Source organism: Pteropus alecto, unplaced genomic scaffold (assembly GCF_000325575.1).
Source record: "Pteropus alecto unplaced genomic scaffold, ASM32557v1 scaffold20, whole genome shotgun sequence".
Lineage (NCBI taxonomy): Eukaryota > Metazoa > Chordata > Mammalia > Chiroptera > Pteropodidae > Pteropus > Pteropus alecto.
Genome location: NW_006436298.1, coordinates 34,376,472 through 34,395,758, shown reverse-complemented (window position 1 = coordinate 34,395,758; position 19,287 = coordinate 34,376,472). Strand labels below are relative to the sequence as shown.

General features: G+C 31.8%; 1 protein-coding gene across 6 annotated transcripts in view; it reads right to left on the bottom strand.

The window, feature by feature from the left end:
* The window catches only part of FER (FER tyrosine kinase), a 366,069-nt gene that overhangs the window by 256,741 nt on the left and 90,041 nt on the right, over positions 1-19,287 (bottom strand). For 5 of the 6 annotated variants that reach the window (XM_025047716.1, XM_015590541.2, XM_006913383.3 and 2 more), the window contains 2 exons: positions 10,005-10,127; positions 2,720-2,909 (listed from right to left, as the gene is read on the bottom strand). In XM_025047716.1, the coding sequence (XP_024903484.1) occupies positions 2,720-2,909; positions 10,005-10,127 (313 nt within the window). Of the gene's footprint in view, positions 1-2,446; positions 2,605-2,719; positions 2,910-10,004; positions 10,128-19,287 lie in introns of those variants that run through there. The other variant, XM_015590542.2, reaches the window with a different exon arrangement.

Genomic DNA, 19,287 nt, shown 5'->3' with positions numbered 1-19,287 from the left:
GAAAAGAAGAAGGAATACATTTATCCATAGACGATAGAGAAATATTGTGCAATACTTAATATTTATCATTTTCTCCTTGGTAGTTTGGCCAAAATTAGATCTAGGTGAAAAAAAGACAATATTAGATGGATGACTTTTCCTGACAGAGATGACTTTGTTATCTGCCATCACAATTTTTTTAGGTTTCTGTAAATTAATAGATAGGCTTTAAATCTCATCAAATTACAGCAAAAAATAAACATCAATACATCTATGAACCTGACTATACAATCCTAACCCTGATTATATACCTCAATTACCTTGGAATTTTTATAAGAATACATAACTCATGGCTCATGTCAGTGGTACGGTTCCTTAAAGTTCCACAGAAGCATCACCACTGAAGTCAGCATTTTGGTTAATGCTGCCATTAATTAGGTCATGTAAATTAGTTAATTATCTCTACTACTCTTATATAATATTTAAGCCAAGTTTTCATTATTTTCCATGATACCATAGTTTAATTTTTTGTTCTTTCAATTCTTCCAATATTCAACTTAATTTCCCTCACTGAAATTTTATACCACTTAAAAGGATGGAATGTGTAAAGAGGAAATACCAAAAGAATTGCTTATGTTAATTTCAGGCTTTTCTTAAAATATTATTCACAAAACAAAGCTTAATTGTGCAAAAAGTTCACTGATCTAGGTGGGAGTATAATTAAATTTTAAGAACTATGTACTACAAATATTTCTACTTGTTTTATAAAATATACTGTAAAATCTCAGTTGGCACCAATTTGGGAAATGCCTGTTTGATTTATAAAATATGTCTTTGTTATTTTAAAGAATTATTAGAAAACTCTTTTATAAATTCCTTAAATACATATTAAAAGCATTGCTTCAGTGAATAGATAAGATAATTTACAATTAGCATTTCACAATTTAAAATAAATTGGGTAAAATGAAATATGTGACATCACTTTGTAAAAATTTACAAGGTACTATCATCATTTAATAAATGGGTAAAGAGAAAGTTCCAAAGTGCCAGGAAGCAGTTTGTTCTCTTAAACTGTATTATACATTCTCTCTCAAACATTATTTATTCATTTGTTTAAAATGCTTCTCTTGAATGATTATGAAAGATTAAAAAAAAGTCCAAATACTCATAAGTTCTTAATAAAATAAGAATTAATGAACCGATATATTTTAAATTTCAAAGTCTAATTTTTAGTTGTAGTTATTGAATGGGAATGTGCTACATCTAGAGATTTGAAAAGCTATTTTTTATTCTATCATAATAATAATGCCAACAGGAGTCATCTGCACACAGAATTACTTAAAGTAAATTAGATTGCCATTTTTAACCCATCTGCCACTAACAAGCTATGATGTAACCAATTCCGTACCCACATGGAGACAAGGAAATGTTATAAACCACATTCAGAGAACAAAAGATTTACTAAGGTTTTCAAAAACCAAGTAAAAGAAAAAATTTCAGAAGTTCCTCTGAAAGAATGCATATGCCAGGTAGTTATCAAGAATCATAAAACAAGAAAGAGAATCTAGTAGGGTCCTTGGTAACAGATGGTAAGATCCTTTTTATCTGACAGAACAGCTAAGCAGAGCAAAGAATTATAATTCATAATTCACAATATAATGTGTAGATCAGTATGGCTCAATTAATAACCAAAATAGCAATAACCACAATATTTTAAATACTTCATATTAATTGCCACATTTATCACATTTTCAAATGCAGCCTTTTTTCCCCTATGAAGACATTTGAATCGTTTACCAATCAAACTATCTTATTTAGAACTACATAAACTTAAAAATTACTAAAATGTCAACTATAGCATCATGACCTATAATAGTTCTTTTTATGGACTATATCCAGCTACTCACAGAAAAAGTCAAGGATATAGCTCAAGCTTTTTCAACCTTGGCAATATTGAGATTTGGGGTTAGATAATTTTTTTGTTGAAATTATGAAGGGAGGGGCTGTCCCATGCAATGCAGAATGTTTAGCAGCATCACCTGCCTCTACCCACTAAATACGAATACACTTACTAGTTGTGACAACCAAAAATGCCTGGAGACATTGCTAAATGTTTGCTAGCGGGGTAAAATTGTCCCCTGATGAGAACCACCAACATAAGATGAAAGGAAGAAAGGAATGAAGAAATGAAGAGAGGGAACGAGGGATGGACGGAAGTATTTATACTAGGCATTCTTAAGTAGTTAATAAAACTATACAAAATAAACTTGAATTGGTAATTGGTGGATTTAAATGTGTTTATTGTAGTTTAAGGATATCTGTAAGGAAAATACTTTTTAAACAAAATCAACATTTTCCATTGTGAAAACAATAAACACATCTCCGATAAGATTCTATTATTCTTAAGAAAAATAAATAAATAGCTTTCTCCTTATTTCTTACTTCTATCTTAAGAATAACACCCTACCTTCCTGCTGTCTCCCAGGAATAAAAACAATTGCAGTCTTTGTTTTCAGTTTTGAAGGCAAGAGAAGAGCTTTATCCTCTGACTCTACAGGTGGTTCCTGAAAGTGCTCTGAAGGTGACTGACAAGTCTATTTTGCATATAAACAAGTTTAATAGGACCTGCATATTAACAAGAGTAATAATTCGTTATAGTAAACCAGAATCAATTTTTGTATTCACTAATTACCTATATACTACTGTTTTAAGTTTCTCATTTGATTACTTTTTGCCTTACCATAGATGTAACTGATCGTGCATCTTCTTCATAATTTATTACTGGAGGTGGCTCTTTTCCATCATTCTCTTGTACTTTTTGCTCTAGTAATTCTTTCTGTGCTGTAAACTTTGCCTCAGTGCACCTCAGCTGCTGCACTGACTGTTTCAGTTCTTCAAGTGTCTGTTTTTGGCTTATCAGAAGCACAATACTAAAAAAAAAAAAAAAAGCATTAAATATAAATTATTTTGACTTCTTTAAGAAATACAGATTTAAAAAAACATACAAGCTTTTCTGTTTTCTTTCATTTTCATCTTTGTGAGTTCTACAGAATCAGAAGGATTATGAAACTAAACAGATTTTGAGTCATCACAGTAGTTATTAAATGTTCACATTAACAAAATGGAAGAAAATGTTTGGAAATAAAAGCAAAACTCAAGATGCTTTCAAATATATTATGATCAATGGCATTCATTTTATTTTACAGCTAAACCATCTACCTCACAGAGTACAGACACTTAAGTCCAGAAGTGTAGGGCCTAAAATGAATTAATAAGACTGAAGCAGAATCTTAATTTATTTCATATCTAAAATGGAATATAGCTAGAATCAGATCTGTGCCCAAAATAAATCAAATCAAATCAAGATGACAGTCTGGGACCAGGTTGTGTGTATATTGTGAAAGATGTGTGTTTAGAGTTGGGGAAAGCTATTCTGCCGAGGACTTAAGGCTGAGCTGTGATTAAGGGAAAGGGCATAGCATAAGACCCCAAATCTCTCCAATAGCTCCACTGTGAAGACAACAGACTTCTCAGTCCTTCCTTTAGAGAAGTACATAGGCTGCATGTTGCCTTATTGTCTTTTTTTAATCCCTTGGAGGCTGCCTGAGTAGAAATTTCAAACGAATTCACCCACATTATAAGCCATAAAAAAAGGTAGTAATGGCAGGGAACAACTCTCAAAACACTGTCAATACATAGTATACTAATGTCTTAAAGAACTGTGCCATGCACTACTGAAAATAAGTTAGTATGTAAGAGTCCACAGACTGTCAATTAGGGAAACCTTCAAAGTTGGAGAATAAGGTCAGAATGTTTTCTTCTTAAATTGGGACTTAAAATAATCAATATAAACTGAGTAAGTAATTATAGGTAGAAAGAACACACATTAAGAGAGATTTATTTATACATATGATGCTGATTGATATTTTAAAACTCATGGCCAATCAAATTGAGCAGGGTGCAGCCTCAGTGGATGCTATAAAGAAAGCTGTAATCTCAATTATATTGCAATGAGTTTCAGGTGAATATCCTAATAAAAAGGTAGAGAATTGAGTGAAATTTTGGAAAAGTAGAACTAAGAGTAAGATAATTTGTCAGAAAGATCTAGCAATGTTCAAAAGATAAATTATTTTAACCAGTGGAGTTAATGGCAGAAGTAATGGAGAGAAATGTACCGTACTATCAGAGCTCACGAATGCTTCCCAAGTAGTGGAAAGTGGAAAGAATGTAATTATACTGTATTAGGACAGATTAAATTTTATGAAATAATTCCTTTGCTTTTCTCATCTTCAGTTTATCACTGGAAAAATTGATGGTAACAATACCTACTGTCAGGGTTGCTCTGAGAATTCAATAAGATAATATTTGAAAACTCATTAGCATAGTGCCTAGCATGAAGTAAGAATTCAGTAAATGACAACTGTCATTTATAACATCATCATTCGACAATCTGTGATCTGTGTTCTAAATCCACACAGAATTTCTGATACACTCATGTTTGTTTGCTCAGGTGGTAACACCCTTTGCATAATAAATTGGTTATAATTTTTCTCAGTGAATCTCTTCAGAGAAAGTTGATTTTAAAAAGAACCACTTTTGTGAACATAAATTCATGAGAACCAGGTCATAGGAAAGACTACATCCATATGAACCTAAAGCTTCCCGAGGGCTTGCGTCCTCTTTGCACTCCCTAGCTACCAAAAGAATCACAACAATGACAACAGCATTAGGAACAATTTGAAACGTACAAGGTAAGACGGTAAAAAACAAAAACAAACAAAAAAACCATATTTTCATGTGTATCTGCAAGATCAGTCCAAAAAAAGGTGAATGATTTCACAAATGTGGACAAAATCTATAGGAAAGTACACTTGAAAATAATAACATTCTACAATCATTACTATAACCAATAGTCTTCTGCAAATGAATTTCACATAGACTAATGAAAAGAATGCAAAAAAAAGGGATGAAATGACAGACTACATCAAACTAAAAAGCTTCTGCACAGCAAAAGAAACCATAAACAAAACGGTCGGCCAATCAAATGGAAGAAGATATATGTAAACAATACCTGCAGTAAAGGACTAATATTCAAAATATAGAAAGCCTCATACAACTCAATGACAACAACAAAAAAATCTCATTTAAAAATTACAATATTATTCACTAGATTCCCTATGCTGTACTTCACATCCCTGTGACTATTTTGTAACTGCCAATTTGTACTTCTTAATCCCTTCACCTTTTCCACCTAGCCCCTCAAATTCCCTCCCATCTGGCAATCACCAGTTTGTTCTTTGTATCTCTCAGAGGATCACTTTATCAATTATAAATGCCTAACCACTGTGAAGCCCATCTGAAACTAACATAAAATAATATTGAACATCAACTCTAACTGAAAAATAACATTTTTTAAAAAAAATGAGCAGATCTGAATGTTTTTCCCAAGAAGACATACAAATGGCCAATGGATATCTGTAAAGATGCTCAACTTTTCTAGCCATGGGGAAATGTGAATCAAAACCATAATGAGATACCCACCTTACACCTGTTAGAATGGCTATTATCAAGGCAAGAAACAACAAGTATTGGAGAGGATGTAGAAAAAAGAATCCCTCAGATCCTGCTGGTAGAAATGTACACTAGTATAGCCACTGTGGAAAACAGTATGAGAAAGGATCCTCAAAAAATTAAGAATAGAGCTATCACATGACCCAGCAATCCCTCTTCTGGGTCTCTATCCAACAAATGTGAAATCATTTATTCATAAAGATATATGTACTCCTATGTTTACTGCAGCATTATTCACAGTAGCCAAGACATAGAAACAACTTAAGCGTCCTTTGGTGGATGACTGGATAAAGAAGGTGTGGTATATATATACAATGGGGCATTACTCAGTCATAAAAAGGATGAAATACTGCCATTTGTAACAACATGGATGGATCCTGAGAGTATCGTGCTAAGCAAAATAAGTTAGATGGAAAAGGACTAGCATACATAATCTCAAAATTCTGAGACAAAAATAAAGGCTCCCTGAATTTGCAGACTAGAACAATACTCTAGATGGTTCAGTTCTTACCTTCACTACAAGCTGCATGTGACATTTTGAAAGTCTCAAAATTTCTGGGCTTCATATGTCACATAATTTGAAAGACAAGAAGGTTGACTCAAATGATCTCTTAAGATTCTGCATGGCTCTAAGAGTCTGATTTTATAATGTATAAAGTATTTTTAAGTACTAGATGGTAACAGTACAAAATATTACAAAATTGAGTAATTATTCAATTTTCAGAAGTCAAACCAAGCATTAAAATCTCGAGTAAGATTCTAGATCTTTATGCCATTGAGTCATCAATGACATATGCTTGGTATATTTTCCCACAAACCATTTTCTAATACACTAGTCAAGGATCATAAATCAGGTGAAGATTGATTTTATTTCCATTTGAATAAATACGCTTTAGGAGTAATGAAAAGATATGTATACTAGAATGATACTTTGTGCTGCATTAGAATTATACCATTTCTAGCAGTTGGCTCTATTCTTTTCACTCTATTTTTTTTTTAGATAGAATTCTGCAATAACTACATTTCAGCTGAGACCTGCATTATTTATACAAGCTAAACCTCTGCTGTTGTGTAAATGTTGCATAAAAACCATTCTTTAAGTTCCTTTATCACTTCATATTATTCAATTATAGGAATCAAAGCTATCAAATGACTTCTCATATAATTTATTTTGTCACTGTTATTATAAGATGATTTAGAGACATTTATGTTAAATACAAATTTAAAGGGCTTAACTTTAGTCCCTTGTTATATTTTGATATAACCAATAATGCTATTTCTGTTAAGCAAAAATTCAGTACAATTCCATTAACTTAGAAATAATTTAAGAATGTAACTATCTAATGTATAAGATAGTTTTAGTATTTGTGAAGAAATGTAGTTTTGTTTTATGATTTTATTACTTTCAAGTAACAGTATACGAAGCTAACATGTTACAGAGTAAAAGTAATTCTAAATCTATTTTTAAAACTAAAAAAAATTGCTGTTAATTATTTAAGTGCATTTAAATATATATGTAGATATATATACATGGACATACCAAAAAATGAAATGTTTCAGAAACTGAAATGCAAACATTTCCCCAGAATCCCTTTTAGACTATTTGTTTGGCAAAATATTTTAACATACAATTCAAATTCAAACTTCAACCTTACCAATATCTAAAATAACAGGATTTCGCAATGACTATTTAGTTATATAAACAACTTAACATTTTCAAGATTATGCACTAAAGCTAATAGTAAAAACTCCATGGTAACAAAGGGCTAATAGAAATTGCATTAAACAGGACTCATCCCCTGATTGTTTGACATACTTACTCCTAACTCACTATTTAAATCATAAGATCAAACAAATGCTGTGATCAAAAAATATTAACTTTAGAGTCGCAACTCAACGTGATTTCTACCACTTATTAGGTACATGATTGTAAGTTACCTAAATTCTCTAAGTCCTAAAGGTAAAATACAAGCAATCATATAGAAGGTATAGTATAGGTAATATTCATTGAGTTAATATATATAAAACATCCACATAATATGTGGAACAAAGAATTCAAGATATGCTATTTCCCATATATCCATATCCTTTAAGCCCCCTCTCCTCTACTCCCATTCTCATCTCCTGATAAATAAAAATAGATGGAGATCACACTGATTATGTAAATGAAGAGAGAGTCAAAGATTTAAGTCAAGAAAACATACCCTCCCCGCAAAAATCAAAGAATCCCACAACTTCTAGATTAAGATAATACCTGAAGATTGCCACTTCCAATAACAATACAGTCAGACATGCTAGTAAAAGGATCATCTGTCCTTTTTTCTTTCTTTATATCGACTAAATTTTAAAACAGAAGTTATTTGCAATATGTGCATTTACAAACTATAAAAAGTAGAACTAGTTGGTCATCTGTAAACACTGAAGAGATTTATTTGCAAAAAGAAAAAAAGAAAAAGATAATTTTATTTTTGAATGTTATATGAGCAATGGCTGATAAACTTTATTTTTATAAACAAATAGACTCTTCAGTTAATACTGAAAATTTTCAGATTAAAGGAATGTCCAGAGTAACTCAAACTTCTGTTCCCACCCTTGAAAGGCTCACTGACTCCAATATGATATTAAATACCAAGTTGTAATAAGACCCATAGTATAAGTGAGAGAGGTAGGCTCCCAATATTGTGAGCTGTATAATAGAATAGATACTGTTGCCATCTACTGAAATAATGAACACTAAGAGTAAACTAGGTTGAGTTGTATTGAGGAGATTTTTCATTCGGCCTCAGACACAAGAATTTGGGGCACTTCTGAGACATCTAAGGAGGTATGTTAAGTAGGCAATTGATTACATGGCCAGAGAGTTCAAAGGAAAATCTGAGCAAGAGTAATAAATGCAGGTCATCTTCAGATCACCTAGAAATAGAGTTCAGAGAGGGGAGTGACATAACCTTGGGTCATGCCTTGAATAACTCCAAAATAGATTGGCTGAGTGGTGGAAAATAAGTTTATAAAGAAGGAGTGACCAGAAAGAGAGCAGTAAGATCTAGTATCTTGGGTCCCAAAGGCCAAGGAAAAAGAAGGAACATGAAGTCAACAAAGTCTGATACTGTGAGGAATAATAATAGTTGCTGAATTTAGTGATGTAGAGATCACTGGTGATCTCAGATACCTATTTCAATAATGATGGGCAGAAGCCAGATACATGTGGGCTGAGAACTAAGTGGGAGTTGAGAAAATGAGTATGCATAATCACTCTTAGAACAAATTTGACTAAGAAAGCAGAAGGCAAAGACAGTAGTTAGGAGAAAACAGAAAGATTCAAAAAGGGTTATCTGGGGTGGGCAGAGAGGTGAAGATTGTTTTTAGGAGTCAAGATTTAAACATTTAAAAAGTGAGCACAGGACCCAGCTGAAGAGAAAAGGTGAACATAACAATGCAAATGTTCTAGGAAAGTAAGTGATGATGAGATACAAAAGACAAGCACAAGAAACAGACTTAGAGAAGACAAGGAACTAACTGTTCTATGAAAGTGAGAAAAGAGAATGAGTATAAATGTGGTGGATTTGGGTATCTAGCCCCAGAAAATAAGGGAGTTGCCACCTGATGATTCTAATTCTTTCTGTAATTTAGGAGATGTCCATCTGCTATGATGGGAGAGATAAGGAGATCAGAGATTTGATAGAAGTGGAGAATATTTGAAAAGTTGTATAGAAAGTAAGAGCAAGTATAGATCAGAGAAATCCTACATATCATAATTTCCTTGAGAATCTAGATGAATCAAGCCAGTTGTGAAACTATGTGAGAGTATGACAGAAAAAATTTTATATGGTCTAGTCACATTAGAGAAACAACACCAGTAAATTCTGTTGGAGATGCAAACAATGACCAAAGTCAGATAAGAAATTATTTTATCAAAATCAAAACAGTAGAAAACATTTAATGCAATTGGTGAAAACAAGAGCGTACCAAGACAAGTAAAGTTAGAATATTCACAAAGATATTTACAGATCCAGAAATCAACAAGAAAAACACTAAGACAAAAATAACACACCAAATCTCAGAAGGAATTTTATAGATGAAAAAGACTGCTATTTTCTACTGGGTTTTTTTGCTACCCTTCAAACACAGCAGAAGCCAATTTCAACATAATACTGGCCCACCACTTTCTTAACAAGAAATGCACAGGCAATCTGGTGGACAATGATGAGGAGAAGTAAAGACAGTTTTAAACAAGATTTTTCAGAAAATAGTTCAAACTTAAAATATTGAGATATATAATCAGTACATTATATTGACAAAAATAGAATCATTTTCCTAGAGTCCTAGAAAGTATCTCCATTATATAAAGTTTTATACTTAAAGTGAACTTTGAGCTTCTAGAAATTTTGCATCCATAATACACGTAACAGAAGTATTTCTGTAAAATCCCATCAAATCATTTTTGTTTTACTCACTCAGATTTCTTTTCACAGGTCTGAGAAGATTCCTCAATTCTCTTCTCTAGCTCCAGGACAGCCTCCTCCTTGTTTAAAAGCAGCTGCTGTGTTTGCATAAGTTCCTCTGCTAAAGTTTTCAACCTACAATGAACAAGTTTCCTCATTATCAATCAATATATTAATTACATTCACTTTATACATGTACAAAAACAACATTCGCACAGGTAAGGTTGTGATGTCCAAAACAATAGCCATGTATAACTTAGTTAATTTAAATAAAATAAAAATTTCAGTTCCTGAATGACGTTAATGACATTTCAAGGGCTGAACAGACATGTGGCTGGCTGGGGGATACCTTACTGGATGGTGCAGAATAGAACATTTCAATAATCATAGTAAGTACTCTTGGACAGTGAAGTTCCAGAGACTCTTATTTATCAAATAGAAAAAGAGAAACAAACAGAAAACAGAGAAAGAGGAAAGCATTAAAGTAATTAATTCCTGTCAGGTCCCAGGAAGTGTGTATAGTGAAAAGATTGTGGTTTTTGAGTATTTACATTCTGGCTTTGCCACTTTTTATCTGAGATCCTAGGCAAGTTACTTAGCTCATTGAATCTATTTTCTCATTTATAATTTGGGTACACTAATACCTTCTTCAAAGAATTGTTTTGAGGTTCAAATGAACTAATGCATATCTACTGAGTGGGATTAGCTGGCATTGAGTAAATGATATCTAGTATTTTTTGCATATGGTATATTATTTAATCTTCATAATAACCTATGAGATAGATACTATTATCCAGATTTTAAAGAAGAGTGAGGTGCAGTTGTATAACAACTGAAATTCATAGTAAGCTATTGTCACATATTGTAATTATGTTTTATGTATCTTTCTATACAAATTTGAAGAGAATTAAATACACAAACATGCACTCGTAGACCAGATAATTTATGGCTGCATAAAACGCATTTGGTCCTGAATAGAAATATTTCTACTACAAGAACACATACAACTATCATATCACATAAAAAATTTTATCTTCAGCCTTTTAAAGCAAGACATGAAATCCAAAATGTACGAAAATATATTAAGTAATTCAAGTCATGAAAATTTTAAATTATTTAAAATTAAAGAGATGATAAAGTCAAAAGCAAAAGTCATACTGAATATCTGCAGTGTAAATTACAAGCAAAAGCCTTCTTAGTGCAGAAAAACTCCGAGAAAAAAGACAACTTAATATAAAAACAGATGAAGAACATTATTGGATATTCAAGAAAAAATTCAAATAATCAATAAGCACATGGAAATATTAACAATTAAATATCTGCAGACTAAATAAATAGTAAGTTATTTTTCACCTACTAAAATTGACAAGTTTAAAAAAGAATGATGATATCTAGTATTCTCAATATTGTGAAAAAAAATAAAATACACATACACTGTAGATGTGAAAAAATTATCAGATTTTTCAGAGGTCAACCTGAAATAGTATCTCGTACCTCCAGTTAGAATATTCTGTGACATTCTAAAATCCTATCTTACCAAAATACAATGTGCACAAAATTTGTCCATATGAGGATGTTTGTTGCAACACTTTCTAAAACACCGTTATTTTCAAGAACTTTAAATTTTTAGAAATGTGAAAAAATTTCAATTCCATGAGAAATAAATATAAGCTTGTATTTATTTCTTTTTTATCCTTAGTGTAAGTAAAAGAGTAAGCATGTGTATAGACACACACATACACAGGCACACACATATACATGTTGATTTGATGTGATATAACAGTAGGAATATCACCACAAATCTAAAAGGAAGTAAAAAATAATAGTTTTTTTATTGGTTTCTTCATATTTACTATTTGGAAAAATTTAAGGTAAGATATCTGATTGTGGTGAACATCATAGTTACCCTAGTTAACTGCAGTACTGCTCTTTTTACTTGTTATTTTTACTGTGACGACAGGCTAGGAAGGGAGGAATGAGATGAAAGCCAGAGTCCTGACCCACTACTACAATGGACAAGTTTAAACCATCTTAGACCACCTAACCCCATTTATCTAGCAAAGTATATTAAAATCCAAATCTGCTAATACTTTCTACCTTTTATAGTAATCACTAACCCTCCTGAAAAAATATCACTCAAGCTTTCAGTGGGGAATTAAATTTGAGGCTTTATTACGCTAAAAACTTTTAGTACACATGTCAGCTCATTTGTGAGTCAACTGAGGAAGTATTTATGATTTCTTTTCTTTTCAAATTCCTTTTATGCACTAAAACAACTTTAACTCAGAAAGAAAAAGAAACTACCACCAGCTTACTAGATTCCTTAAAGAGCTGGAAAGGTACCAGAAAGTCAAACAAAGGTCTAACAATTCTGTTCCCTGGCAGGTCTATTCTGTTAGCTAGAATTTACTACCTGTTAGGTTTAGCAATGAAGGCCTGAGGAATAAAGAAGAAAGACAAGAATAAGAAAAGGAGACCAAGAGAAAGAAATAATAATATAGTTTCCTCTACTTTTTCTAGCTCTGACCATGCAAGAAAATGGTTTTCTTGAGGCTTTAATCTTTTGACAGCCTGAGCACAAAAAAAGTGTAACTGAGCTTTATGCTAAGTCTTCTCAAATTAAAAAAAAAAAAAGAAGAAAAAGAAAAAGATTAAAGGTAAGCCTTTTAAGTCAAAATTTCTTAATATTTATAAATCTCTATAGATCCATGGTTGCAAATTCAAAGTAGAAAAGACATGATTTAGAAGAATGGACTGCCTGGGGAAAGCATGTTCCCTTTTTTACTACTATCTCCCAAAAAAAAAAAAGCCTGGAGTGGGGTGAATTAAATGAAGAAAAAAACATTAGAGTAATTACAGTTTTATGTATGATCACATAATAAATGTAAGAATAGTTTACAAATATCAAAGCACTATTCACCATGATGTCACTGTTATATATTTTATACACAAATATAACAGTATCAGTTCCAATGGCTTATTCTTTATATTTTCGAATTAATGGTATAGTTAAACAATTATGATGCAAAACATTTAAAAGTCATAAAATTTCACCACCTAAAAGAAACTCACAAAACTGAATAATACTTAACATTTACTGAGTGGCAAGCAGTTTTAAGCACTTTATAAATAAGCACTTAAATTCATATCAGTCTTATAATAACACAATTATTATTTCCATTATCATATGAGGAACTGAGGCACAGAGAGGTTAAGGATCTTTTCCAAGGCCACAAAGTTGTGAAGTGGAAGGCCTGGCATTAGAGCCCTGGCCTTACAAGACATTTGGTTCTGTCCAGGACAATTACTGGAGACATTTGGTCAACATGAAAAGGTTCTGTTCAAAACTGATCCACATCTAAAGGTCCATGATATTTGGCCCTGTCCCAAAATGTCCCAAACATCCCAAAACATGCAGGGAGACATTTGATCCATGCCAAAAGGTCCTTGATATTTAGTCCTGTTCCATAATGTCGATAGAGACATTTGGGCCATGCCCAAAGTTCCTTGAAGTGTGAGAAGATGAAGAGCAGAGGCATGGATAAGTTATCATCGAGGTTCTTGAAGGTCACATTCAAATATGGCCACCAACCTCACGATAAAAATGACAGAATCAAACCCAGATTACTGACTCTGTTCATAGACAAAATAAATAGAAAGCCAAAAATCAGGTTGATATATACCTGAGAGCAATTGCTCATTAACTGCAGAGTAATCGTGCCAAACTTCATAATGTAGAACAAAAAATCAAAATGAAATCCAAGATTCCTCATGAATGATAAGAAAAATAACAGCCATACAGTTTTAACAAGGTTCAGTGTTTGCATTCTGCAAATAATCACAGACCAAATGTCTCTGCGGATGTTTTGGATAGGACCAAATATCAAGGACCTTTTGGCGTGGACCAAATGGCTCCAGGGAGCTTTTGGACAGGACCAAATGTCTGCTAATCGAGCCCAGGCAGCTTAGATCCTAAATCCATGATCTTAATAACTAATACCCTCTATCTTAGTAATTCTACCCCATAAAATGTATCTAATATTTATGCTTCAACAAGTACACAAAGGTAAATATAAGGATGTTTACTGTGGCACTAATAGAAATAATCTAAAGTGAACTTACTGTGATGCTAATGACACATAACCTTCAGGCACCTCACTTGCAATGGTACCTTCCCAAGGCTTTGTACTTAATTTTATATTTGTAAATATGTAATTTTTCTTTTAGATGTATCCCCACCCCCCAATTTTTAAGCTTTAGGCTCCACGAAACCTGTATTCACTCCAACAATATGAAAAAACTGGAAATAACTTAGATGTCCATCAATAACTAAAATGAATAAATTATATTAAATGAAAGTAGTAAAATACTATACCCTATCAAGATTTCATAATGTTAAGAGGATGAGGCAAAAAATTATGCATAGAACAATCCAACTTAAGTAAAAAAAAAAAAATTATTTATGTGTGTGTGTGTGTGTGAGAGAGAGAGAGAGAGAGTGCGTGCATAAAATTGTGCAGAGAACAATCCAACTTAAGGAAAAAAAAAAAATTATTTATGTGTGTGTGTGTGTGTGAGAGAGAGAGAGAGAGAGTGCGTGCATGTGTGCACGCTTGTATATACATTCTGGAAAGATACATAAATTTTTTTAATGATTTAACGCTGGAAGTTAGAAATGGGGTCTACAAAAAAGAGAGAGGATTTTGATTTTTATTGTATACCCTTTTTATAAGATTTTGCAGATTTTATCATCTGCATGCCTTAGTTAATTTTTAAATATTTAATCATATTTAAAGATACAAAAACCTAAAACAATATACTAAAACAGTGTAGCATAATAACAAGTTTTCAGTTCTTATACAATACTTTTTTATATCCTCAAACCACTGAATATCATTATCTAAATCTTAAAGCACTCTTACTAAGACCTAACTTCCTAAAACTTTATAAATTATAGAATTCTAATACTGTCATATTAATTGTGACATTTGCATTAATAAAAAAAACAAATGGAATAAGAGTTACAGTTGCCTGAAGTAATTTTTCTGACATCTCTTTTTCTCTATTACTGCAACATAAATTGAAGAAATAAACCATTTCTTGTGATCTCTCCCTTAAAATATAATTGTAGCAGCATAGCAAATGGATGACTTTCTATACCATGACACAAATCTTTATTAGTTTTTCTCAGGAGTAAACAGAAGATGGTTCCTAATCAACCAAGCAAAAGTTATAAGTTTCTGTTAAAAATATCCCTCTCCTGATACACAATCTAATCCACCTCTAATCCAACAAATCTACCTGCCTTCTATGTGACTTGTTTCTCTTAATCAAACTGTCCTAATACGTCATCTGCCTTCTAATATTTTACATATTTCCATATCTTTCCAATACACTCACTCAAAAAGTATTCCCTTAACATAGCCTCACATAATTGTAGTATACCTTCAACCAAAGACCAAACTTGAGCTAAGCTGTAAATCAGAATAGTCAAAAACAAACTAGATAAAACCAAGGTCCTGCTTTAGACATGAGCGTATTGCAGTCATTCCGTTGACTGACAAAGTGAATTCAGAAATCTAATGGGTACAACTGGTGTCATTCCCTACAATAGAAATTAGCAAACATTTTCTATTAAAGGTCTGGAGAGTAAATATTTTAAGTTTTTCCACCAAGAAGCAAAATCAAGGAATATTATGTAGGTATTAATATAACAAGAGAAAAATATTCACCAATATTTTATTGGCAAATTCAAATATAATAACTGGGTACAATTTATCATAACACTAATCTACTAATATGAAAGAAAGAAATATTTTGAGGGTGATAATATTTACCTTCATTAAGGTTCAAAGTTAGTGCTTACCAACAAAATCAACTATAAATATTCATTTGTTAATACAGATATGTAATAAAATTTTATCTATTTAAAGATTTGATCTTTAAAAATACCTTTTCACACAGATGGGTATTATTGTCAAATACCAATATCAATCTATGAGCATATGATTTTAATCGAATATATTCATTGCTTAGCAGGCATTTATAAAACTATACTGCATGTAGATTCATCACTTCTAATTGAAAGTTAAGTGGGAACTCCTCAACTGCAGAGTTAAATGGATTTTGAAATATCAAAATATCTGCACCAAGGTCCAAAACTCAATATGTACTTTGAGTTCCATAGATTTATCAGCTAAAAATTTTGTGGGAATGGTGATCCTGCTTTGTTTTTTAATATTTGACAGCACAAGAAGTATATAAAACAGCCTGACATTACCTGAGATTCAAATAACATTAGTTGTCATCCAAATGACTTTACTGCAGTATAAGTTCTGTAAATAAGCACTGTTTCAGCGTGTAATTTTAAGTTGAATTCAACAGGAAAATTATGAAGTCTTCAGCACAAGCTAATTTCCAAAATTGAGAATCTGGCATTCAGTATCAGTAGTTGAGGGAAATTCTGATTATTTAGAAATTTGTTAGTCTGGCCTCAAGTTCAAAAGAACCACAGTAAAACTTTTCTACTTCTAAATCATCAAAGTCCTATGTCACAAAACAAGATATTCAGTTTCAGTTTCTGACAAAAATTCATATAATTGATGATGGTCAAGTCCACAAGAGCAAATGAAGGTCACTGTTGACATTATTGATTCAATAACACACGGTCATATTCAAATATTTTCCACAAAGTGTTTGCTGATGAATAATACAATAAATAACCATAGGATTTAAACACTTAACATTTTTTTTCCTAAGCCTTGTAAATTTGTTTAACTAAAGCTCTTTCTGATCCACACATATTTTTAATACTACCACTAGAACACATCTTAACAGATTCTACTTCAGTTTATACTAGATTAGCATTTTCTTAACTTCTTGGAAAGTATTCTTATCTATAGTTCATCCACACAGGCTATTCTCAGAGAGTAAGTCACTTAAAACTTGGCATTGACTCTTCAAATAAATAAGTGAGCAGATTTAATTATACCTGCTGATTCATCAAGAGTCAGGAAAAACCACTTGAAATCATTTGTCTTGTTATTTTTAATTAACTAATGATGTAGCTTCCAATGTCTCAACTATTCAGGGAAATGTTCTCACTGAAAGACTAATAGTCATAAACAAGTATATTTTCTCTAGACATATTTCATCGGTTACTGCAATGAAACACTATTTAATTAATTCACCATTAGTAAATGGCTTTCCTTGATGCTCAGCTAACAAATGAGCCACCCCAAAACTTATTTTGGTTGCATCCTCATTTTATATTTTATTTTTCTGAAGAAAGTCTCCTGTTTAAATGTTCTAACTAATGCTATCCTATGAGCTGGTAATATTGAGATGAGTGTTTAGTCTGATAATGTAAACATATATTGTATTACTTCAGCATAGCCACAGTGTCACGGCATAATAAACACAATGCTTTACCATTGAATTCAATAACAAAATAATCCACATTCCACTGCGTCTTAAAATGTGATGTTTAAAATTCATTTTCTCTTCTTGTTTTGACTTGATAGGCATGTGCAGATCATAAAAAGTAATAAAATGCTGTAGTAGAGCAATATGTGTGGTACTCAAAATGCCGTTGAGTTATAACCGTGCCACTGTGCTCTGTAGTGTGCCAAGGAGCAGGTAAAGTGATTAGAATGCCATATATGTTCTCTATCTTAACTGTTCAACTTTGCCATTGTAGCAGAAAATCACTAACAGAGAACAGGTAAATGAATGAGCATGGCTATGTTCCAAAAAAACTTTATTTACGTGCTCTTATGTTAAAATTTCATATAATTTTCTTATGTTACAAGATATAATTGTCCTTTTGATCTTGTTTAACTGTTTAAAAATGTAAACAGCATTTTTAGCTCACAGATTGCACAAAAATAAGTGGCAAGCTGGATTTGATCCGCAGGCTGTAGTTTGCTGACTCATGTCTGCCAAAATCCAAGAAAATCACTTTTCCACATAGAGAATTACCATTCTTCAATTAAGAGATCTTATTTATATCCCATTGTAAAAGCTAATCACATTCTGACTTTGAATTTTAAAAAATGTACTTGGAACATGAAGCCTGATTTGGGCTTTAGCTTCGAATACAAAACTAAATCTTCTGGAATTCAAATATATTTCCTACTCATAAGTAACAAGTTATAATAAAGAGACTTCATTTGAAACGAAAAAAATTGAATCAACAAAAGAAATAATAAAACTAACTTTTTACCATTTTACTAAAATTAATCAAAAGTCCTCTTTTGGCAGACATGTTAATGTTCACATTACAGAATCACTTGCTATCTGTAATCTGCCTTACTTAAATTACTGATGTGCTCATTCATAACTCCATTTACCCTGCTTTAAGTTTGCAATAAGTCACAAATGGATGACTCTTCTGTCCAAAATGTCTAAACCCATATAACAGACACTTAAATATATTCTTCTAATGTTCAAATTTTTAGAGACCTAATTTTTTTTCAAGTTATTTTAATAAACTAAAACTACTGAGTCGCAAATTATTCAAATAAATACTGATTACATTACAGGCAACATTTGCATATATAATCAATAAATCAATGATTATAAAAATCAATAAACTATATATCTCTTCCAGCATCTGACAAAAAAGAGAGATCCAAAAAAGAGGCAGATAGGGGAGGGATGTTGGAGGGAAGGAAAGAGGCTGCAGATAATAGTGACAAAGGGAACAATCTCAGAATCAAGCCTGAAGGTAATACAACCGTGTGGTGGGAAGTACACATTCTCAGGTATCCAGTGCTAGAAATTACTAGAAGCCAGGAATTAGCCATCTTTCACAATTGTGATTTATCAAACAAAAAATATACTGTAAGTAGAAAATAAACAATCCTACAATTGAGTTTAACTCTTCTATATACATATATATCTTTAAAAATATAGTTGATAGATAATAAGAGTATAATAAAACGCTTAGTGACACATCTTTAGATGGGTAAATGCAATAACTTTGTTATTTATTATATCATTAGAGTTCCATTAAGCCTGAAAAAAGGAAGGCAGAAACACTATATAATCTTGTTTTGGATATAGATACTAGTTACATAAAAATCCCAGAAACTCTTACATTTATTTGAGAAAACTCTACATGATACAATAAACAGAAACCAAGAGTGTAAATTATTAAATTTATAAGTAAGTTTCTGCTAATAAAAACAACAATTTTTACATTACATTTAAGGATCTTTAAAAAAAGCAAAAAGAAAAAAAATTAAAAGGTGTCTTTTTATGACTAGCAAAGTGAAAGAGATAACCTTAGGGA